Genomic DNA, 23,996 nt, shown 5'->3' with positions numbered 1-23,996 from the left:
GAGGTATAATCACATGCAGTATTAAGAGAGTTGTAGATTGTGTTGAGATCCACTGTATTTAAAGGGAAATCTGGGATTGCTGTGTATTTAAAAAAAAAACATTTATATTAGTAAGTGAAGTGTGACCACTTTGCTGTTATTTGAATCCCAGATTGTCCCTTTAACTGTCGATATTTCCCAAATCTTCTCAACATGGTTGATATAACGCTCCTGGAGGTCTGCTTTCTTTTTCTCTTGGGAGATACTGACACAGGTGGGCAATGGGTGTGTTTGACTGTAATGTTTGGGTGTGTTTGACTGTAATGTTTGGGTGTGTTTGACTGTAATGTTTGGGTGTGTTTGAGTGTAATGTTTGAGTGTGTTTGCGTGTAATGTTTGAGTGTGTTGTGTGTAATGTTTGAGTGTGTTTGCGTGTAATGTTTGAGTGTGTTTGCGTGTAATGTTTGAGTGTGTTTGCGTTTGCGTGTAATGTTTGGGTGTGTTTGTGTGTAATGTTTGAGTGTGTTTGCGTGTAATGTTTGGGTGTGTTTGTGAGTAATGTTTGAGTGTGTTTGAGTGTAATGTTTGGGTGTGTTTGAGTGTAATGTTTGGGTGTGTTTGACTGTAATGTTTGAGTGTGTTGTGTGTAATGTTTGAGTGTGTTTGCGTGTAATGTTTGAGTGTGTTGTGTGTAATGTTTGAGTGTGTTTGCGTGTAATGTTTGAGTGTGTTGTGTGTAATGTTTGAGTGTGTTTGCGTGTAATGTTTGAGTGTGTTGTGTGTAATGTTTGAGTGTGTTTGCGTGTAATGTTTGGGTGTGTTTGAGTGTAATGTTTGGGTGTGTTTGTGAGTAATGTTTGGGTGTGTTTGAGTGTAATGTTTGGGTGTGTTTGAGTGTAATGTTTGTGTGTGTTTGCGTGTAATGTTTGGGTGTGTTTGAGTGTAATGTTTGAGTGTGTTTGCGTGTAATGTTTGGGTGTGTTTGTGAGTAATGTTTGAGTGTGTTTGAGTGTAATGTTTGGGTGTGTTTGCGTGTAATGTTTGGGTGTGTTTGTGAGTAATGTTTGAGTGTGTTTGCGTGTAATGTTTGAGTGTGTTGTGTGTAATGTTTGAGTGTGTTTGCGTGTAATGTTTGAGTGTGTTGTGTGTAATGTTTGAGTGTGTTTGCGTGTAATGTTTGGGTGTGTTTGAGTGTAATGTTTGGGTGTGTTTGTGAGTAATGTTTGAGTGTGTTTGCGTGTAATGTTTGAGTGTGTTTGCGTGTAATGTTTGGGTGTGTTTGTGAGTAATGTTTGAGTGTGTTTGTGTGTAATGTTTGAGTGTGTTTGCGTGTAATGTTTGGGTGTGTTTGTGTGTAATGTTTGAGTGTGTTTGTGTGTAATGTTTGGGTGAGTTTATGTGTAATGTTTGGGTGTGTTTGTGAGTAATGTTTGAGTGTGTTTGTGTGTAATGTTTGAGTGTGTTTGTGTGTAATGTTTGGGTGAGTTTATGTGTAATGTTTGGGTGTGTTTGTGAGTAATGTTTGAGTGTGTTTGCGTGTAATGTTTGGGTGTGTTTGTGTGTAATGTTTGAGTGTGTTGTGTGTAATGTTTGGGTGTGTTTGTGAGTAATGTTTGAGTGTGTTTGCGTGTAATGTTTGGGTGTGTTTGCGTGTAATGTTTGAGTGTGTTGTGTGTAATGTTTGAGTGTGTTTGTGTGTAATGTTTGGGTGAGTTTATGTGTAATGTTTCAGTGTGTGTGTATGTGTGTAATGTGTCTATGTGTGTGTATGTGTGTAATGATTGAGTGTGTGTATATGTGTGTAATGTGTGTATGTGTGTGTACGTGTGTAAAATTAGAGTGTGTGTGTGTAATGTTTGAGTGTGTGTGTTGAAACTAATTCTGCTGAGGAAAGATGGTGTAATAATGGTGATACTGTAATAAAGGTGATACTGTAATAAAGGTGATACTGTAATAATACTGATACTGTAATAATGGTGATACTGTAATAAAGGTGATACTGTAATAATGGTGATACTGTAATAATGGTGATACTGCAATAAAGGTGATGCTGTAATAACGGTGATACTGTAATAACAACGATACTGTAATAAAGGTGATACTGTAATAACTATGATACTGTAATAAGGGTGATACTGTAATAGATATGATACTGTAATAACTATGATACTGTAATAAGGGTGATACTGTAATAGATATGATACTGTAATAAGTGTGATACTGTAATAGCTATGATACTGTAATAAAGGTGATACTGTAATAACTATGATACTGCAATAAAGGTGATACTGTAATAACTATGATACTGTAATAACTATGATACTGTAATATGTGTGTGAGTCCATCCCTGTGTGAGTGTCTCCCTGTGTGAGTCTCTCCCTGTGTGAGTGTCTACCTGTGTGAGTCTCTCCCTGTGTGAGTGTCTCCCTGTGTGAGTCTCTCCCTGTATGAGTCTCTCCCTGTATGAGTGTCTCCCTGTGTGAGTCTCTCCCTGTGTGAGTCTCTCCCTGTGTGAGTGTCTCCCTGTGTGAGTCTCTCCCTGTGTGAGTCTCTCCCTGTGTGAGTGTCTCCCTGTATGAGTTTCTCCCTGTGTGAGTGTCTCCCTGTGTGAGTCTCTCCCTGTGTGAGTCTCTCCCTGTGTGAGTGTCTCCCTGTGTGAGTCTCTCCCTGTGTGAGTCTCTCCCTGTGTGAGTGTCTCCCTGTATGAATTTCTCCCTGTGTGAGTGTCTCCCTGTGTGAGTCTCTCCCTGTGTGAGTCTCTCAATGTGTGAGTGTCTCCCTGTGTGAGTCCATCCCTGTGTGAGTGTCTCCCTGTGTGAGTATCTAACTGTGTGAGTGTCTACCTGTGTGAGTCTCTCCCTGTGTGAGTGTCTCCCTGTGTGAGTCTCTCCCTGTATGAGTCTCTCCCTGTGTGAGTCTCTCCCTGTGTGAGTCTCTCCCTGTGTGAGTCTCTCCCTGTGTGAGTCTCTCCCTGTGTGAGTGTCTCCCTGTGTGAGTGTCTCCCTGTGTGAGTCTCTCCCTGTGTGAGTCTCTCCCTGTGTGAGTGTCTCCCTGTGTGTGGTTGTGTGTTACCCTGGTCCTGAATGGTTCGGGGAAGCCTCCGTGCGGTATCCCAATGTGTCCTTGTAGAAACTCCACCACAGACAGAGGGAAGGACAGCTCATCAGCTTTTTCCTCCACCTGAAGAACAACCACAATCACAATCACAACCTCAATCACAACCACAACAACAATCACAACCACAACCACAATCACAATCACAATCACAACCACAATCACAACAACAATCACAACCACAACAACAATCACAACCACAACCTCAATCACAACCACAACCACAATCACAACCACAACCACAACCACAATCACAATCACAATCACAACCACAATCACAACAACAATCACAACCACAACAACAATCACAACCACAACCACAACCTCAATCACAACCACAACCACAATCACAACCACAACCACAATCACAACAACAATCACAACCACAACCACAATCACAACCACAATCACAACCACAACCACAACCACAACCACAATCACAATCACAACCACAACCACAATCACAATCACAACAACAATCACAACCACAACCACAATCACAATCACAATCACAACCACAACCACAACCACAATCACAACAACAATCACAACCACAACCACAATCACAATCACAACCACAACCACAACCACAACCAAAATCACAACAACAATCACAACCACAACCACAACCACAACCACAATCACAATCACAACCACAACCACAATCACAATCACAACAACAATCACAACCACAATCACAATCACAACCACAACCACAACCACAACCACAACCACAACCAAAATCACAACAACAATCACAACCACAACCACAATCACAATCACAACCACAACCACAACCACAATCACAACCACAATCACAACAACAATCACAACCACAACCACAACAACAATCACAACCACAACCACAATCACAATCACAACCACAACCACAACCACAACCAAAATCACAACAACAATCACAACCACAACCACAACCACAACCACAATCACAATCACAACCACAACCACAATCACAATCACAACAACAATCACAACCACAATCACAATCACAACCACAACCACAACCACAACCACAACCACAACCAAAATCACAACAACAATCACAACCACAACCACAATCACAATCACAACCACAACCACAACCACAATCACAACAACAATCACAACCACAACCACAACCACAATCACAACCACAATCACAACAACAATCACAACCACAACCACAACCACAATCACAACCACAATCACAACAACAATCACAACCACAACCACAATCACAACAACAATCACAACCACAACCACAACCACAACCACAATCACAACCACAACCACAACCACAATCACAACATTGTGGTTGACCTGGTAGAATGGTTCCCGGCAACAATAAATAGACAGAGATATAATAGTGAATATAAAGACAGATAAATGTACATACTTCCTCTCTCGTCAGGTTGTTCTGGACCATGAACTGAGCCAGGTCTCCTACAATCTTAGAGCTGGGAGTCACCTAGAGAGAGATGGAGGGGGGGAGAGAGAGAGATGGAGGGGGGAGAGATGGATGGGGAGAGAGAGAGAGATGGAGGGGAGAGAGAGAGAGATGGAGGGGGGAGAGAGAGATGGAGGGGGGAGAGAGAGATGGAGGGGGGAGAGAGAGATGGAGGGGGGGAGAGAGAGGAAGGGAGAGAGAGATGGGGGAGAGAGAGAGAGATGGAGGGGGAGAGAGGGATGGAGGGGGGAGAGAGAGATGGAGGGGAGAGAGATGGAGGGGGGAGAGGGATGGAGGGGAGAGAGAGAGATGGAGGGGGAGAGAGAGAGGAAGGGGGGAGAGAGAGAGGAAGCGGGGAGAGAGAGAGGAAGCGGGGAGAGAGAGATGGAGGGGGGAGAGAGATGGAGGGGGAGAGAGAGAGGAAGGGGGGAGAGAGAGAGGAAGGGGGGGAGAGAGAGATGGAGGGGGGAGAGAGATGGAGGGGGGAGAGAGAGAGGGAAAAAGAGAGAGATGAACAAGGTTAAAACATCAACTGATAAGACACACACAGGGTAGCCTAGTGGTTAGAGTGTTTGGACTAGTAACCGAAAGGTTGCAATTTCAAATCCCCGAGCTGACAAGGTACCTTTTTTTGTGTGTGTCTTATCAGTTCCCTATAATCCCTTCATTTTTTTTTTATAGTTAAAACTGTAACCACAGCAGTTCCTCTCTGTGTCTGTGTCTGTGTCTGTCTCTGTCTCTGTCTCTGTCTCTGTCTCTCTCTCTCTCTCTCTCTCTCTCTCTCTCTCTCTCTCTCTCTCTCTCTCTCTCTCTCTCTCTCTCTCTCTCTCTCTAATCACAGCTATCCCCAGTCCCTTTCTCTGTTTCTCTTTCCTCTTTCCCTCATTCTCTCTCTCTGTCTCCTCAGTGCCACTGTGCCCTCCAGTCTAAACTATAGTGACTTATTGGACCCAAAACACCTCTTAAACAGCTCTCTCCCTTTCTCTCTCTCTCTCCCTCCTTCCCTCAATTCAATTTCAAGGGCTTTATTGGCATGGGAAACATATGATAACATTACCAAAGCAAGTGAAGTAGATAATAAACAAAAGTGAAATAAACAGTACATATTAACAGTAAATATTGCACTCACACTAGTTCCAAAAGAGTAAAGACCTTTCCGATGTCATATTATGTGCAAATAGTTCAAGTACAAAAGGGAAAATAAATAAACATGAGTATGGGACGTATTTACAATGGTGTGTGTTCTTTACTGGTTGCCCTTGTCTTGTGGCAACAGGTCACACATCTTGCTGCTGTGATGACACACTGTGGTATTTCACCCAGTAGATTTGGGAGTTTATCAAAATTGGGTTTGTTTTCAAATTCTTTGCTGCCTGGATTAACCGTCTGTTTGTGTACATGGATTTTATCATGTTTTTCCCCCAACACCACTTACCATCAATTTGTATAGCAGACCCTCATGCCAAATTGAGTTAAAGCTTTTTTTGAAATCTACAAAGAATGAGAAGAAGACTTTGCCTTTGTTTTTGTTTTGTTACTCGGTTTGGGTGTGCATACGTGGTCTGTCGCACGGTAATTTGGTTAAAAAAACCAATTTGACATTTGAGTATATTGTTTTCACTGAGGAAATGTAGTCTGCTGTTAAAACGTCTTAGGGATACGTGGGATACGTAGTTCTGTAGTTCATTGTTTTTTGTCCTGTAGTTCATTCGAGGTCATTGGAGAATCCAGTGGGTTCTGGTAGTCTTTAATAGTTGATTCTAAGATATCTAAGATCTGTGATCATGTACACTTCCGACTTCAACTCTATTTGTTTTTGTTGTTTGTTCTTTGTTATAGAGCCAAAAAGATTGGAGAAGTGGTTTATCCATACATCTCCGTTTTGGATAGATAATTATTTGTGTTGTTGTTTGTTTAGTGTTTTCCAATTTTCCCAGAAGTAGTTAACCACATAGGGCTCTGGTTAACAGTAGTGCACTATATAGGAATTAGGATGCCATTCAGGAACCATTCTGTTTAACCTGCCAAGACCTACACTCTCATAATGGGAAAGCTAGAGAGAGGAGAGACAGGAACCAGACAGCTGGCCTCCACATTGGCTATGAAGAGCTATAATTGAACACAAGAAAGTAGAGAGAGAGAGAGAGACAGAGACAGAGACAGAGAGAGAGACAGAGACAGAGAGACAGACAGACAGACAGACAGACAGACAGACAGACAGACAGACAGACAGACAGACAGACAGACAGACAGACAGACAGACAGACAGACAGACAGACAGACAGGACAAATGGTTTGATGAAGAATGAAAAAACCCTAAGAAAGAAATTGAGAAACCTATCCAACCAAAGACATCGAGACTCAGAAAACCTGAGCACATGGCTTCACTTTGGTGAATCACTAAAACAATACAGAAATACACTACGGAAAAAGAAGGACCAGCATGAAATCAGAAGTCAGCTCAATGTAATTGAAGAATCCATAGACTCTAAGGGTAAAGTATAGGGAATAGGGTGCCATTTGGGAGGGTCCCCAGGTACTCTTAGGGTTCTATCTATTTTTCTGTCTGTGACTGCTGATAGAGAGAGAGAGTGACTGAGGGAGTGGTGAAAAAGAGAGAGAGAGAGCGAGCAGAGGGAGAGAGAGAGAGAGAGTGACTGAGGGAGAGGTGAAAAAGAGAGCGAGCAGAGGGAGAGAGAGGAGCGAGAGAGAGAGAGAGAGAGAGAGAGAGAGAGCGAGCAGAGGGAGAGAGAGGAGAGAGAGTGGATTTAGTATTAATCTCTGATCGTTTTGGCTCAGGGAGATGGGAGCAACAAGGTAGCACTAAACGCTGAGGAAGCATTCATTGAGGATGTGTTTGTGTTGTCAGAGAGGAGAGGAAATGAGAGAGGGAAGGGGAAAAGGGAGGGGAAAGATGGAGGAGAGAGGGGAGAAAGGAGAGGAGAGGAGAGCAGAGCAGAGGAGAGGAGAGGAGAGAAGAGGAGAGGAGAGGAGAGGAGAGGAGAGGAGAGGAGAGGAGAGGAGAGGAGAGGAGAGGAGAGGAGGGAAAGAGGAGAGGAGAGGAGAGGAGAGGAGGGAAAGAGGAGAAGAGAGGAGAGAGGGGAGAGGAGAGGAGAGGAGAGGAGAAGAGAGGGGGAGAAAGAAGAGGAGAGGAGAGAAGAGAAGAGAGAAAGGAGAGAAGAGAGGGAGGAGGTGATGATGAGAGAACCTTTCTGTCCAAAAATGAAAATTGAATCCATGCTTTTGTCACTTCTATATACAACTACTGCAATGCTCTACTTCCCGGCTACCCGGATAAAGCCACTAAATAAACTTCAGTTAGTGCTAAACACGGCTGCATAAAATCTTGACGAGAACCCAAAATGTTTCATCACATTACTCCAGTGTTTGCCTCTCTACACTGGCTTCTTGTTAAGGCAAGGGCTGATTTCAAGGTTTTACTGCTAACCTACAAAGCATTACATGGGCTTGCTCCTAACTATCTCTCTGATTTGGTCCTGCCGTACATACCTACATGTACGCTACGGTCACAAGACGCAGGCCTCCTTATTGTCCCTAGAATTTCTAAGCAAACAGCTGGAGGCAGGGCTTTCTCCTGTAGAGCTCCTTTTTTATGGAATGGTCTGCCTACCCATGTCAGAGACGCAAACTCAGTCTCAACGTTTAAATCTGTACTGAAGACTCATCTCTTCAGTGGGTCATATGATTGAGTGTAGTCTGGCCCAGGAGTGGGAAGGTGAACGGAAAGGCTCTGGAGCAACGAACTGCCCTTGCTGTCTCTGCCTGGTCGGTTCCCCTCTTTCCACTGGGATTCTCTGCCTCTAACCCTATTACAGGGGCTGAGTCACTGGTTTACTGGTGCTCTTTCATGCCGTCCCTAAGAAGGGTGCGTCACTTGAGTGGGTTGAGTCACTGGCGTGATCTTCCTGTCTGGGTTGGCACATCCTCAGGTTTGTGCTGTGGTGGAGATCTTCATGGGCTATACTCAGCCTCGTCTCAAGGTAGTAAGTTGGTTGTCTGTTGATATCCTTCTAGTGGTGTGGGGGCTGTGTTTTGGCAAAGTGGGTGGGGTTATATCCTGCCTTTTTGGCCCTGTCCGGGGGTATCATCGGATGGGGCCACAGTGTCTCCTGACCCCTCCTGTTTCAGCCTCCAGTATCTATGCTGCCATAGTGTATGTGTCGGGGGACTAGGGTCAGTCTGTTATATCTGGTGTAATTCTCCTGTCTTATCCAGTGTCCTGTGTGAATTTAAGCTCCCTCTAATTCTCTATCTCCCCTCCCGGAGGAACCTGATCTCTAGGACCATGCCTCAGGACTACCTAGCCTGATGACTCCTTGCTGTCCCCAGTCCACGTGGTCGTGCTGCTGCTCCAGTTTCAACTGTTCTGCCTGCTGCTATGGAATCCTGACCTGTTCACCGGATGTGCTACCTGTCCCAGACCTGCTGTTTTCAACTCTCTCGCTCTCTACTGCACCTGCTGTCTCAAACTCTGAATTATCGGCTATGAAAAGCCAACTGACATTTATTCTTGAGGTGCTGACTTGCTGCAGCACAATGAGAAGGAGGAGACACGGCACGATGAGAGGGAGGAGACAGGGCACGATGAGAGGGAGGAGACAGGGCACGATGAGAGGGAGGAGACAGGGCACGATGAGAGGGACGAGAGAAGGCACAATGAGAGGGAGGAGACAGGGCACGATGAGAGGGAGGAGACAGGGCACGATGAGAGGGACGAGAGAAGGCACGATGAGAGGGACGAGAGAAGGCACGATGAGAGGGATGAGAGAAGGCACGATGAGAGGGAGGAGAGAAGGCACGATGAGAGGGAGAAGAGAAGGCACGGTGAGAGGGAGGAGACAGGGCACGATGAGAGGGAGGAGAGAAGGCACGATGAGAGGGAGGAGAGAAGGCACGATGAGAGGGAGGAGAGAAGGCACGATGAGAGGGATGAGAGAAGGCACGATGAGTAGGTTGGAGACAGGGCACGATGAGAGGGTTGGAGACAGGGCACGATGAGAGGGATGAGATAAGGAGAACAATAGATCTTAAATATCCAATGCAGAAAATATTTGAAACAAACAGAGACTTAAACCCCAGACAGACTACAGAGACAAACACTATCAAGACAAGGACATGCATTATAACACATCTCAGTCAGCCACACAGTTAACACCTGGTACACTGCACAGAAGTAGTGCACTTAATGGAGGATATGATGCCATTTTCAGGCAACGTCAGTTTGGACTTTCCCCAGTGTCAAACCTACAGTAAAAACTACTAGAGCACGTCTTATATCTTATATCCAGGCTACCGCATGGCAAGCGGTTCAGGAGCGACAAGTCTAGCACCAAGTCTAGGTAACAACCTCCTCACCCCTCTCCTTCTAGGTCCAAGTCTAGGTAACAACCTCCTCACCCCTCTCCCTCTAGGTCCAAGTCTAGGTAACAACCTCCTCACCCATCTCCCTCTAGGACCAAGTCTAGGTAACAACCTCCTCACCCCTCTCCCTCTAGGTCCAAGTCTAGGTAACAACCTCCCTTCCCCCTCTCCCTCTAGGACCAAGTCTAGGTAGCAACCTCCCTTCCCCCTCTCCCTCTAGGACCAAGTCTAGGTAGCAACATCCCTTCCCCCTCTCCCTCTAGGACCAAGTCTAGGTAATAACCTCCTTCCCCCTCTCCCTCTAGGACCAAGTCTAGGTAACAACCTCCCTTCCCCGTCTCCCTCTAGGACCAAGTCTAGGTAGCAACCTCCTCATCCCGTCTCCCTCTAGGACCAAGTCTAGGTAACAACCTCCTCACCCCGTCTCCCTCTAGGACCAAGTCTAGGTAACAACCTCCTCACCCCCTCTCCCTCTAGGACCAAGTCTAGGTAGCAACCTCCTCACCCCCTCTCCCTCTAGGACCAAGTCTAGGTAACAACCTCCTCCCCCGTCTCCCTCTAGGACCAAGTCTAGGTAACAACCTCCTAACCCCTCTCCCTCTAGGACCAAGTCTAGGTAACAACCCCCTCTCGCTCTCTCCCTTCATCTCTCCTTACCTTGATCAGATCCCCCAGTAGTTTGTTAGCCTCTGAGTAGGACTTCTTGACTTGTTTAAACTTGTTTCCCAGCCCCATGCTGTGGGCCTGGAAGTGAAGGTTGGTGTACTGACCGCCTGGAATCTCATTCTCATACACATCAGCGTTACCTGGAGTGAGAGAGAGAGAGAGAGAGAGAGACAGGAGGTGAGTGTGTATGTGTGTGTTGCTTTATGTGTGTGTGTGCGTGTGTGTGTGTGTTGCTGTATGTATGTGTGTGCGTGTGTGTGTGTGTATGGATGTGTATGGGTGTGTATGTGTGTGTGTGTATGGGTTTGTATGTGTGCGTGTTGCTGTATGTGTGTGTGTGTGGGTGTGTGTGTGTGTGTGTGTGTGTATGTGTGTGTGTGTGTGTTGCTGTGTGTGTGTGTGTGTGTGTGTGTGTGTTGCTGTATGTGTGTGTGTGTGTGTGTGTGTGTGTGTGTGTGTGTGTGTGTTGCTGTATGTGTGTGTGTGTGTGTGTGTGTGTGTGTGTGTGTGTGTGTGTGTGTGTGTGTGTGTGTGTGTGTGTGTATGTGTGTGTGTATGTGTATGTGTGTGAGAGGGAGACAGAAAGCTAGATGTGTGTGTGTGTGTCCATGTCTTACCTGACTTCATTGTAGCAGTGCAGTCAAACGGAGCATACAGCCCTCTAGTCACCTCCCAGTACTCACTATAATCAAACACCTTCTCTAAGGCAATACCTGAGAGAGAGAGGGAGAGAGAGAGATGGAGAGAGAGAGAGAGAGAGAGAGAGAGAGAGAGAGATGGAGAGAGAGAGAGAGAGAGAGAGAGAGAGAGAGAGAGAGAGAGAGAGAGATGGAGAGAGAGAGAGAGAGAGAGAGAGAGAGAGAGATGGAGAGAGAGAGAGAGAGAGAGAGAGAGAGAGAGAGAGAGAGAGAATGACGTGTTGTGAGTCTGTGTATGGTATGTTCAGGCATTTCGCTCAAGAGTGACTTCAACGTCCTCATATCCTGAGGACGTTGAGAAGTGCCTTCAAAACCGGCCACTGTCAAGTGTTGCTAGCACGTTGTGTACAGGGCAGATGGGCTTGAAACCATGAGTCTGGATCAGAACGTTGTGTACAGGGCAGATGGGCGTGAAACCATGAGTCTGGATCAGAACGTTGTGTGGCAGATGGACGTGATCCCATGAGTCTGGATCAGAACGTTGTGTGGCAGATGGACGTGATCCCATGAGTCTGGATCAGAACGTTGCGTGGCAGATGGACGTGATCCCATGAGTCTGGATCAGAACGTTGTGTACAGGGCAGATGGGCGTGAAACCATGAGTCTGGATCAGAACGTTGTGTACAGGGCAGATGGGCGTGAAACCATGAGTCTGGATCAGAATGTTGTGGACAGGGCAGATGGGCGTGATCCCATGAGTCTGGATCAGAACGTTGTGTGGCAGATGGACGTGATCCCATGAGTCTGGATCAGAACGTTGTGTGGCAGATGGACGTGATCCCATGAGTCTGGATCAGAACGTTGTGTACAGGGCAGATGGGCGTGAAACCATGAGTCTGGATCAGAATGTTGTGTGTTAGAAAAGTAATGTTCGGCGAAACAGAACAACGCTGAGCAGCAGGAGGAGGAGTCAAACCACAGAGGAGGAGTCAAACCACAGAGGAGGAGTCAAACCACAGAGGAGGAGTCAAACCACAGAGGAGGAGTCGAACCACAGAGGAGGAGTCGAACCACAGAGGAGGAGTCAAACCACAGAGGAGGAGACAGTGGAGGAGTCAAACCATAGAGGAGGAGTCAAACCACAGAAGAGGAGACAGTGGAGGAGTCAAACCACAGAGGAGGAGTCAAACCACAGAGGAGGAGTCAAACCACAGAGGAGGAGACAGTGGAGGAGTCAAACCACAGAGGAGGAAACAGTGGAGGAGTCAAACCCAGGGTGTTAAAAACAAGTTTGGAGCCAAATCCTAAATTTGATGTTCAGAGAAACTAATTCTACAGTGAGACTGTGAGACCTAGTTGGTTTGTGTGTGTGTGTGTGTGTGTGTGTCTGCCTGCCTCTGTGGGTGTGTGTGTTGTCACGTCTCCCGGTTGAGTGGTCTGCAGTGAAAACTGTCCCGTCAAATGAGCTGATAACAGATACAGCACGGCTTGAATAAATAATGCTCAATATCGCTCGGACGGTGTGTGTACAGTGTGTGTGTGTGTGTGTGTGTGTATGTGTACAGTTTGTGTGTGTGTGTGTGTGTGTCTATGAGAGTGTGTGTGTGTGCACTGCTACAGCTGTCAAGCTAAATAAACTGACATCTTCTAGACAACTCAATTAACCAACTCTGCTCTGTAGCGTTGCAGACAAGAGAGAGAGACACACACACACACACACACACACACACACTACACACTACACACACACTACACACACACACACACACACACACACACACACACACACACACACACACACACACACACACACACACACACACACAGACACACACACACACACCAACCAGATCGCATAGTCTTACTGCAGACTGAGACGTTTATACAAGTTGTTTTTGACCTCCTGTCCAATGTATGACCATATTAGAGACACATATTGCCCTCAGATTACACAGATCCACAAAGAATTTAAAAAAAAAACCCAATGTTGATAAACTCCCATATCTACTGGGTGAAATTCCACAGTGTGACATCACAGCAGCAAGATGTGTGACCTGTTGCCACAAGAAAAGGTCAACCAGTGAAGAACAAACACCATTGTAAATACAACCCATATTTATGTTGATTTATTTTACCTTTTTTGTACTTTACCTATTTTCACATCGACGACCTTTGAAATGTCTTTATTCTCTTGTTATTGTTATTGTTGATCATGATCTATTTCACACGCTTTGGGCAATGGTGTGTGCATGTTCTAAATCGGACATTTTGCAAAAAACGAAAAGGATCCTGAGTTTACCCGTCAAAAACACCTGGAAATGTGACGTTTAGATCAACTTGGATAGACGTCAATGTCCGCACTGTGAGACTGTGAGAGCTTGTTGGTGTTTGTGTGTGTGGGTGTGTATATGTGTGTGTGTGTGTGTGTGTGTGTGTGTGTGTGTGTGTGTTTATGTGTGTGTATGTGTGTGTGTATGTATGTGTGTGTGTATGTGTGTGTGTGTGTGTGTGTGTGTGTGTGTGTGTGTGTGTGTGTATATGTGTGTGTGTGTGTGTGTGTGTGTGTGTGTGTGTGTGTGTGTTTATGTGTGTGTATGTGTGTGTGTATGTATATGTGTGTGTGTGTGTGTGTGTGTGTGTGTGTGTGTGTGTGTGTGTGTGTGTGTGTGTGTGTGTGTGTGTGTGTGTGTGTGTGTGTGCGTCTGCCTGTGATGGGAGGAATGCAAATGATTTAAACGCTAAGACAAGAGCAACATCATCACTCAGGTGTGAAGCCAAGGGGAGAGTTGGATCCTTCCTCTGTTCTCAGGTGTGACAGGGTGGGTGGGGATATGGATCCTTCCTCTCCTGTCAGGTGTGACAGGGTGGGGATTTGGATCCTTTCTCTCCTGTCAGGTGTGACAGGGTGGGGATTTGGATCCTTTCTCTCCTGTCAGGTGTGACAGGGTGGGGATTTGGATCCTTCCTCTCCTGTCAGGTGTGACAGGGTGGGTGGGGATATGGATCCTTCCTCTCCTGTTAGGTGTGACAGGGTGGGTGGGGATTTGGATCCTTCCTCTCCTGTCAGGTGTGACAGGGTGGGGATTTGGATCCTTTCTCTCCTGTCAGGTGTGACAGGGTGGGGATATGGATCCTTTCTCTCCTGTCAGGTGTGACAGGGTGGGGATATGGATCCTTTCTCTCCTGTCAGGTGTGACAGGGTGGGGATTTGGATCCTTCCTCTCCTATCAGGTGTGACAGGGTGGGGAATTGGATCCTTCCTCTCCTGTCAGGTGTGAAGCCAAGGGGAGAGTTGGATCCTTCCTCTCCTGTCAGGTGTGACAGGGTGGGGATATGGATCCTTTCTCTCCTGTCAGGTGTGACAGGGTGGGGAATTGGATCCTTCCTCTCCTGTCAGGTGTGAAGCCAAGGGGAGAGTTGGATCCTTCCTCTCCTGTCAGGTGTGACAGAGTGGGGATATGGATCCTTTCTCTCCTGTCAGGTGTGACAGGGTGGGGATTTGGATCCTTCCTCTCCTATCAGGTGTGACAGGGTGGGGAATTGGATCCTTCCTCTCCTGTCAGGTGTGAAGCCAAGGGGAGAGTTGGATCCTTCCTCTCCTGTCAGGTGTGACAGAGTGGGGATATGGATCCTTTCTCTCCTGTCAGGTGTGACAGGGTGGGTGGGGATATGGATCCTTTCTCTCCTGTCAGGTGTGACAGGGTGGGGAATTGGATCCTTCCTCTCCTGTCAGGTGTGAAGCCAAGGGGAGAGTTGGATCCTTCCTCTCCTGTCAGGTGTGACAGAGTGGGGATATGGATCCTTTCTCTCCTGTCAGGTGTGACAGGGTGGGGATTTGGATCCTTCCTCTCCTGTCAGGTGTGACAGGGTGGGGATTTGGATCCTTTCTCTCCTGTCAGGTGTGACAGGGTGGGGATTTGGATCCTTTCTCTCCTGTCAGGTGTGACAGGGTGGGGATTTGGATCCTTCCTCTCCTGTCAGGTGTGAAGCCAAGGGGAGAGTTGGATCCTTTCTCTCCTGTCAGGTGTGACAGGGTGGGGATTTGGATCCTTCCTCTCCTGTCAGGTGTGACAGAGTGGGGATATGGATCCTTTCTCTCCTGTCAGGTGTGACAGGGTGGGGATTTGGATCCTTCCTCTCCTGTCAGGTGTGACATTGTGGGGATTTGGATCCTTCCTCTCCTGTCAGGTGTGACAGGGTGGGGATATGGATCCTTTCTCTCCTGTCAGGTGTGACAGGGTGGGGATTTGGATCCTTCCTCTCCTGTCAGGTGTGACAGAGTGGGGATATGGATCCTTTCTCTCCTGTCAGGTGTGACAGTGTGGGGATATGGATCCTTTCTCTCCTGTCAGGTGTGACAGGGTGGGTGGGGATATGGATCCTTTCTCTCCTGTCAGGTGTGACAGGGTGGGGATTTGGATCCTTCCTCTCCTGTCAGGTGTGACAGGGTGGGGATTTGGATCCTTCCTCTCCTGTCAGGTGTGAAGCCAAGGGGAGAGTTGGATCCTTTCTCTCCTGTCAGGTGTGACAGGGTGGGGATATGGATCCTTTCTCTCCTGTCAGGTGTGACAGAGTGGGGATATGGATCCTTCCTCTCCTGTCAGGTGTGACAGGGTGGGGATATGGATCCTTCCTCTCCTGTCAGGTGTGACAGGGTGGGGATTTGGATCCTTCCTCTCCTGTCAGGTGTGACAGGGTGGGTGGGGATATGGATCCTTCCTCTCCTGTCAGGTGTGACAGGGTGGGGATTTGGATCCTTTCTCTCCTGTCAGGTGTGACAGGGTGGGGATTTGGATCCTTCCTCTCCTGTCAGGTGTGACAGGGTGGGGATATGGATCCTTTCTCTCCTGTCAGGTGTGACAGGGTGGGTGGGGATATGGATCCTTTCTCTCCTGTCAGGTGTGACAGGGTGGGGATTTGGATCCTTCCTCTCCTGTCAGGTGTGACAGGGTGGGGATTTGGATCCTTTCTCTCCTGTCAGGTGTGACAGGGTGGGTGGGGATTTGGATCCTTCCTCTACTGTCAGGTGTGACAGGGTGGGGATATGGATCCTTTCTCTCCTGTCAGGTGTGACAGGGTGGGGATTTGGATCCTTTCTCTCCTGTCAGGTGTGACAGAGTGGGGATATGGATCCTTCCTCTCCTGTCAGGTGTGACAGGGTGGGGATATGGATCCTTTCTCTCCTGTCAGGTGTGACAGGGTGGGGATTTGGATCCTTCCTCTCCTGTCAGGTGTGACAGGGTGGGGATATGGATCCTTCCTCTCCTGTCAGGTGTGACAGGGTGGGGATTTGGATCCATTCTCTCCTGTCAGGTGTGACAGGGTGGGGATTTGGATCCTTCCTCTCCTGTCAGGTGTGACAGGGTGGGTGGGGATATGGATCCTTTCTCTCCTGTCAGGTGTGACAGGGTGGGGATTTGGATCCTTTCTCTCCTGTCAGGTGTGACAGGGTGGGGATATGGATCCTTTCTCTCCTGTCAGGTGTGACAGGGTGGGGATATGGATCCTTTCTCTCCTGTCAGGTGTGACAGGGTGGGTGGGGATATGGATCCTTCCTCTCCTGTCAGGTGTGACAGGGTGGGGATTTGGATCCTTCCTCTCCTGTCAGGTGTGACAGGGTGGGTGGGGATATGGATCCTTTCTCTCCTGTCAGGTGTGACAGGGTGGGTGGGGATATGGATCCTTCCTCTCCTGTCAGGTGTGACAGGGTGGGTGGGGATATGGATCCTTCCTCTCCTGTCAGGTGTGACAGGGTGGGGATTTGGATCCTTTCTCTCCTGTCAGGTGTGACAGGGTGGGGATTTGGATCCTTTCTATCCTGTCAGGTGTGACAGGGTGGGTGGGGATTTGGATCCTTTCTCTCCTGTCAGGTGTGACAGGGTGGGGATTTGGATCCTTTCTCTCCTGTCAGGTGTGACAGGGTGGGGATTTGGATCCTTCCTCTCCTATCAGGTGTGACAGGGTGGGGATTTGGATCCTTTCTCTCCTGTCAGGTGTGACAGGGTGGGGATTTGGATCCTTCCTCTCCTGTCAGGTGTGACAGGGTGGGGATATGGATCCTTCCTCTCCTGTCAGGTGTGACAGGGTGGGGATTTGGATCCTTCCTCTCCTGTCAGGTGTGACAGGGTGGGGATTTGGATCCTTCCTCTCCTGTCAGGTGTGACAGGGTGGGTGGGGATTTGGATCCTTCCTCTCCTGTCAGGTGTGACAGGGTGGGGATATGGATCCTTTCTCTCCTGTCAGGTGTGACAGGGTGGGTGGGGATATGGATCCTTTCTCTCCTGTCAGGTGTGACAGGGTGGGGATTTGGATCCTTCCTCTCCTGTCAGGTGTGACAGGGTGGGTGGGGATATGGATCCTTCCTCTCCTGTCAGGTGTGACAGGGTGGGGATTTGGATCCTTTCTCTCCTGTCAGGTGTGACAGGGTGGGTGGGGATATGGATCCTTCCTCTCCTGTCAGGTGTGACAGGGTGGGTGGGGATATGGATCCTTTCTCTCCTGTCAGGTGTGACAGGGTGGGTGGGGATATGGATCCTTCCTCTCCTGTCAGGTGTGACAGGGTGGGTGGGGATATGGATCCTTTCTCTCCTGTCAGGTGTGACAGGGTGGGTGGGGATATGGATCCTTCCTCTCCTGTCAGGTGTGACAGGGTGGGTGGGGATATGGATCCTTTCTCTCCTGTCAGGTGTGACAGGGTGGGGATTTGGATCCTTTCTCTCCTGTCAGGTGTGACAGGGTGGGGATATGGATCCTTTCTCTCCTGTCAGGTGTGACAGGGTGGGGATTTGGATCCTTCCTCTCCTGTCAGGTGTGACAGGGTGGGGATTTGGATCCTTCCTCTCCTGTCAGGTGTGACAGGGTGGGGATTTGGATCCTTTCTCTCCTATCAGGTGTGACAGGGTGGGGATTTGGATCCTTTCTCTCCTGTCAGGTGTGACAGGGTGGAGATATGGATCCTTCCTCTCCTGTCAGGTGTGAAGCCAAGGGGAGAGTTGGATCCTTCCTCTCCTGTCAGGTGTGACAGAGTGGGGATATGGATCCTTCCTCTCCTGTTAGGTGTGACAGGGTGGAGATATGGATCCTTTCTCTCCTGTCAGGTGTGACAGGGTGGGGATATGGATCCTTTCTCTCCTGTCAGGTGTGACAGGGTGGGGATATGGATCCTTTCTCTCCTGTCAGGTGTGACAGGGTGGGTGGGGATATGGATCCTTCCTCTCCTGTCAGGTGTGACAGGGTGGGGATTTGGATCCTTCCTCTCCTGTCAGGTGTGACAGGGTGGGTGGGGATATGGATCCTTTCTCTCCTGTCAGGTGTGACAGGGTGGGTGGGGATATGGATCCTTCCTCTCCTGTCAGGTGTGACAGGGTGGGTGGGGATATGGATCCTTCCTCTCCTGTCAGGTGTGACAGGGTGGGGATTTGGATCCTTTCTCTCCTGTCAGGTGTGACAGGGTGGGGATTTGGATCCTTTCTATCCTGTCAGGTGTGACAGGGTGGGTGGGGATTTGGATCCTTTCTCTCCTGTCAGGTGTGACAGGGTGGGGATTTGGATCCTTTCTCTCCTGTCAGGTGTGACAGGGTGGGGATTTGGATCCTTCCTCTCCTATCAGGTGTGACAGGGTGGGGATTTGGATCCTTTCTCTCCTGTCAGGTGTGACAGGGTGGGGATTTGGATCCTTCCTCTCCTGTCAGGTGTGACAGGGTGGGGATATGGATCCTTCCTCTCCTGTCAGGTGTGACAGGGTGGGGATTTGGATCCTTCCTCTCCTGTCAGGTGTGACAGGGTGGGGATTTGGATCCTTCCTCTCCTGTCAGGTGTGACAGGGTGGGGATTTGGATCCTTCCTCTCCTGTCAGGTGTGACAGGGTGGGGATATGGATCCTTTCTCTCCTGTCAGGTGTGACAGGGTGGGTGGGGATATGGATCCTTTCTCTCCTGTCAGGTGTGACAGGGTGGGGATTTGGATCCTTCCTCTCCTGTCAGGTGTGACAGGGTGGGTGGGGATATGGATCCTTCCTCTCCTGTCAGGTGTGACAGGGTGGGGATTTGGATCCTTTCTCTCCTGTCAGGTGTGACAGGGTGGGTGGGGATATGGATCCTTCCTCTCCTGTCAGGTGTGACAGGGTGGGTGGGGATATGGATCCTTTCTCTCCTGTCAGGTGTGACAGGGTGGGTGGGGATATGGATCCTTCCTCTCCTGTCAGGTGTGACAGGGTGGGTGGGGATATGGATCCTTTCTCTCCTGTCAGGTGTGACAGGGTGGGTGGGGATATGGATCCTTCCTCTCCTGTCAGGTGTGACAGGGTGGGTGGGGATATGGATCCTTTCTCTCCTGTCAGGTGTGACAGGGTGGGGATTTGGATCCTTTCTCTCCTGTCAGGTGTGACAGGGTGGGGATATGGATCCTTTCTCTCCTGTCAGGTGTGACAGGGTGGGGATTTGGATCCTTCCTCTCCTGTCAGGTGTGACAGGGTGGGGATTTGGATCCTTCCTCTCCTGTCAGGTGTGACAGGGTGGGGATTTGGATCCTTTCTCTCCTATCAGGTGTGACAGGGTGGGGATTTGGATCCTTTCTCTCCTGTCAGGTGTGACAGGGTGGAGATATGGATCCTTCCTCTCCTGTCAGGTGTGAAGCCAAGGGGAGAGTTGGATCCTTCCTCTCCTGTCAGGTGTGACAGAGTGGGGATATGGATCCTTCCTCTCCTGTTAGGTGTGACAGGGTGGAGATATGGATCCTTCCTCTCCTGTCAGGTGTGACAGGGTGGGGATATGGATCCTTCCTCTCCTGTTAGGTGTGACAGGGTGGAGAAATGGATCCTTCCTCTCCTGTCAGGTGTGACATTCTGACCCCCTTCCTCCCTTCCTCCAACCCCCATTCTAACCCCCTCTCTTTCTTCCTCCAACGTCCCATTCTGACCCCCTTCCTCCCTTCCTCCAACCCCCATTCTGACTCCCTCCCTCCATCCCCCATTCTGACTCCCTCCCTCCCTTCCTCCAACCCCCATTCTGACTCCCTTCCTCCCTTCCTCCCTTCCTCCAACCCCCATTCTGACTCCCTTCCTCCCTCCCTCCCTCCCCTCTCATCTGTAAATGATTGTGTAAACATCTCTCCATGCCATTTCTCATTACACATTTTTGCCTCCCGTCTCCTCCCTCTCCCCTTCACCCTCTCCTCCCTCTCCCCTTCTGCCTATCCTCCCTCTCCCCTTCACCCTCTCCTCCCTCTCCCCTTCTGCCTCTCCTCTCCTCCCTCTCCCCTTCACCCTCTCCTCCCTCTCCCCTTCACCCTCTCCTCCCTCTCCCCTTCTGCCTCTCCTCTCCTCCCTCTCCCCTTCACCCTCTCCTCCCTCTCCCCTTCACCCTCTCCTCCCTCTCCCCTTCTGCCTCTCCTCTCCTCCCTCTCCCCTTCTTCCTTTCCTCTCCTCCCTCTCCCCTTCTGCCTCTCCTCTCCTCCATCTCCCCTTCTGCCTCTCCTCTCCTCCCTCTCCCCTTCAGCCTCCCCTCTCCTCCCTCTCCCCTTCACCCTCTCCTCTCCTCCCTCTCCCCTTCACCCTCTCCTCTCCTCCCTCTCCCCTTCTGCCTCTCCTCTCCTCCATCTCCCCTTCTGCCTCTCCCCTTCTGCCTCTCCTCTCCTCCCTCTCCCCTTCAGCCTCCCCTCTCCTCCCTCTCCCCTTCACCCTCTCCTCTCCTCCCTCTCCCCTTCTACCTCTTCTCTCCTCCCTCTCCTCTTCTGCCTCTCCTCTCCTCCATCTCCCCTTCTGCCTCTCCTCTCCTCCATCTCCCCTTCTGCCTCTCCTCTCCTCCCTCTCCCCTTCTGCCTCTCCTCTCCTCCCTCTCCCCTTCTGCCTCTCCTCTCCTCCATCTCCCCTTCTGCCTCCCCTCCCCTCTCCTCCCTCTCCCCTTCAGCCTCCCCTCTCCTCCCTCTCCCCTTCACCCTCTCCTCCCTTCTGGGCTCCCGAGTGGTGCAGCGGTCTATGGCGCTGCATCTCAGTGATCAGTCATCTCAGAGGCGTCATTACAGACCTTGGTTCGATTCTAGGCTGTATCACACCAGGCTGTGACTGGGAGTCCCTTAGGGCGACGCACAATTGGCCCAGTGTCGTCCGGGTTTGGCCTGGGGGTAGGCCATCATTGTAAATAAGAATTTGTTCTAAACTGACTTGCCCAGTAAATGGTTAAATAAAGGTTAAACACCCGTACCCTCTTCACCCTCTCAACAGGAAGTCATTTCCCTAGAAAGACTGACTGGAGGAATTATAACACGAGCTGATAGACAGGCAGACTGCAGTAGGACCCAGCTGATAGACAGGCAGACTGCAGTAGGAACGAGCTAATAGAAAGGCAGACAGCAGTAGGACCCAGCTGATTGACAGGCAGACTACAGTAGGAACCAGCTGATAGACAGGCAGACTGCAGTAGGACCCAGCTGATAGACAGGCAGACTGCAGTAGGAACCAGCTGATAGACAGGCAGACTGCAGTAGGACCCAGCTGATAGACAGGCAGACTGCAGTAGGATCCAGCTGATAGACAGGCAGACTAAGGTTGTAGCTTTCATTTGTTTGGATTTCAATCGATCAATCGGTTAGTCAGTCGGTAAATTAATAAATCGTCATCTTAGCTATCGATCAATCTGACTAATCAAGTTCAATACACCAACAGACATTTTAGAATGGGCTCTGATTAGTATATAGAGGCAATCTCCATACTGGTTGACAGGGCCGTGGGCCAATCACATACCAGTGTCGAGTTTGGTTCCTTTGGTGCAGGCCACCATGGCTCCCATGCTGGGCTGTGACGTCATCCCTGCCATGGAGTCCACCTTCGACAACATATTAATAGTTAGTGCGTGTGTGTGTGCGCGTGTGTGCGTGCATGCGTGCGTATGTGTGTGTGTGTGTGTGTGTGTGCGTTACCCACCGCGACATCCACTACGTCGGCCCCGGCCTCAGCGCAGGCCAGCATAGCGGCTACTCCAGCCCCCGCTGTGTCGTGTGTGTGGACGTGGATGGGAACGTCAGGATAACGATCACGCAGGGCACTGATCAGGATACGGCTGGACTCCGGCTTCAACAGACCGGCCATGTCCTGGAGAGGACAGATGGAGGGATGAAGAGGTAGAGAGAGAGAAAGAGAAGGAGAGAAGTAGAGAGGGATGAAGAGGTAGAGAGAGAGAAAGAGAAGGAGAGAAGTAGAGAGGGATGAAGAGGTAGAGGGAGAGAAAGAGAAGGAGAGAAGTAGAGAGGGATGAAGAGGTAGAGGGAGAGAAAGAGAAGGAGAGAAGTAGATGAATAGAGAGCTAGATTGAAGGGCAGTGGTCGTTTCTCTGTTAGAGCTGTTTCTGCTTTGTCTGGTAACTGTCTGGTAACTGTCAGGTAACTGTCTAGTAACTGTCTAGTAACTGTCAGGTAACTCTCTAGTAACTGTCAGGTAACTCTCTAGTAACTGTCAGGTAACTGTCTAGTAACTGTCAGGTAACTCTCTAGTAACTGTCAGGTAACTGTCTAGTAACTGTCAGGTAACTCTCTAGTAACTGTCAGGTAACTCTCTAGTAACTGTCAGGTAACTGTCAGGTAACTGTCAGGTAACTCTAGTAACTGTCAAGTAACTGTCATGTAACTGTCTAGTAACTGTCTGGTAACTGTCAAGTAACTGTCTGGTAACTGTCTGGTAACTCTCTGGTAATTGTCAAGTAGCTGACTGAAAAAACTGTCTGATTTGAAATCAAGGTAGGCCAGTCAGATCTGGAGAGAACCAATGGCTGTTATCTGTTCTTGTTGGTACATTTCTTGAATGGGGCATGCTTATTTCAGATGGTGAGGAAGGCCTTTAAAAAAAATAACCAGGCATCCTCTACTGACGGGATGAGATCAATATCCTTCCAGGATACCCCGGCCAGGTCGATTAGAAAGGCCTGCTCGCTGAAGTGTTTTAGGGAGCTTTTGACAGTGATGAGTGGAGGTTGTTTGACCGCGGACCCATTACAGATGCAGGCAATGAGGCAGTGATTGCTGAGATCTTGGTTGAAGACAGCAGAGAGATGGGTGAAAAGGGAGAGGGCAAGTTGGTTAGGATGATATCTATGAGGGTGCCCGTGTTTAAGGCTTTGGGGTGGTACCTGGTAGGTTCATTGATAATTTGTGTGAGATTGATGGCATCAAGCTTAGATTGTAGGATGGCTGGGGTGTTAAGGATGTTTCAGTTTAGGTCGCCTAGCAGCACGAGCTCTGAAGATAAATGGGGGCAATCAGTTCACATATGGTGTCCAGAGCACAGCTGGGGCAGAGGGTGGTCTATAGCAGGGGCAACGGTGAGAGACTTGTTTTTAGAGAGGTGGCTTTTTAAAAGTAGAAGATCAAATTGTTTGGGTACAGACCTGGATAGTAGGACAGAACTCTGCAGGCTATCTTTGCAGTAGATTGCAACACCGCCCCCTTTGGCAGTTCTATCTTGACGGAAAATGTTGTAGTTAGGGATGAAGAATTCAGAATTTTTGGTGGTCTTCCTAAGCCATGATTCAGACGGAGATAGCTCCGGAATAAATTATGTTTGCTCCGGGATCGACGTAAGCCAATAGTCACATGGATAGCAGCTAGTTAGCTGCGAGATCCAGGTATAAATGTCCAGAGCTTGCGGTTGAAATCCGGGGATATGGAGAGAAAAATAGGTCCGGTATGTTCTGGTCTGAGTCGCATTGTACAAAACTGGCGATAGCTTTTCTAGCTTTAGGATAGCTGATGACCACAAACCGTGGTTCGCTGAATACTAACGT

The 23,996-nt window shown here is 49.0% G+C and overlaps 1 protein-coding gene across 3 annotated transcripts in view; it reads right to left on the bottom strand.

The window, feature by feature from the left end:
- Nucleotides 1-23,996, bottom strand: part of LOC110518778 (pyruvate carboxylase, mitochondrial) — a 490,506-nt gene that overhangs the window by 39,166 nt on the left and 427,344 nt on the right. For all 3 annotated transcript variants that reach the window (XM_036987220.1, XM_036987221.1, XM_036987222.1), the window contains 6 exons: nt 22,145-22,312; nt 21,965-22,046; nt 11,206-11,301; nt 10,580-10,728; nt 4,490-4,561; nt 3,052-3,159 (listed from right to left, as the gene is read on the bottom strand). In XM_036987220.1, coding sequence (XP_036843115.1) covers nt 3,052-3,159; nt 4,490-4,561; nt 10,580-10,728; nt 11,206-11,301; nt 21,965-22,046; nt 22,145-22,312 — 675 coding nt within the window. The remainder of the gene's footprint in view (nt 1-3,051; nt 3,160-4,489; nt 4,562-10,579; nt 10,729-11,205; nt 11,302-21,964; nt 22,047-22,144; nt 22,313-23,996) is intronic.

Source organism: Oncorhynchus mykiss, chromosome 9 (assembly GCF_013265735.2).
Source record: "Oncorhynchus mykiss isolate Arlee chromosome 9, USDA_OmykA_1.1, whole genome shotgun sequence".
NCBI lineage: Eukaryota > Metazoa > Chordata > Actinopteri > Salmoniformes > Salmonidae > Oncorhynchus > Oncorhynchus mykiss.
Note: the sequence above shows the minus strand (reverse complement) of the source record. Positions and strands in the feature narration are given on the sequence as shown.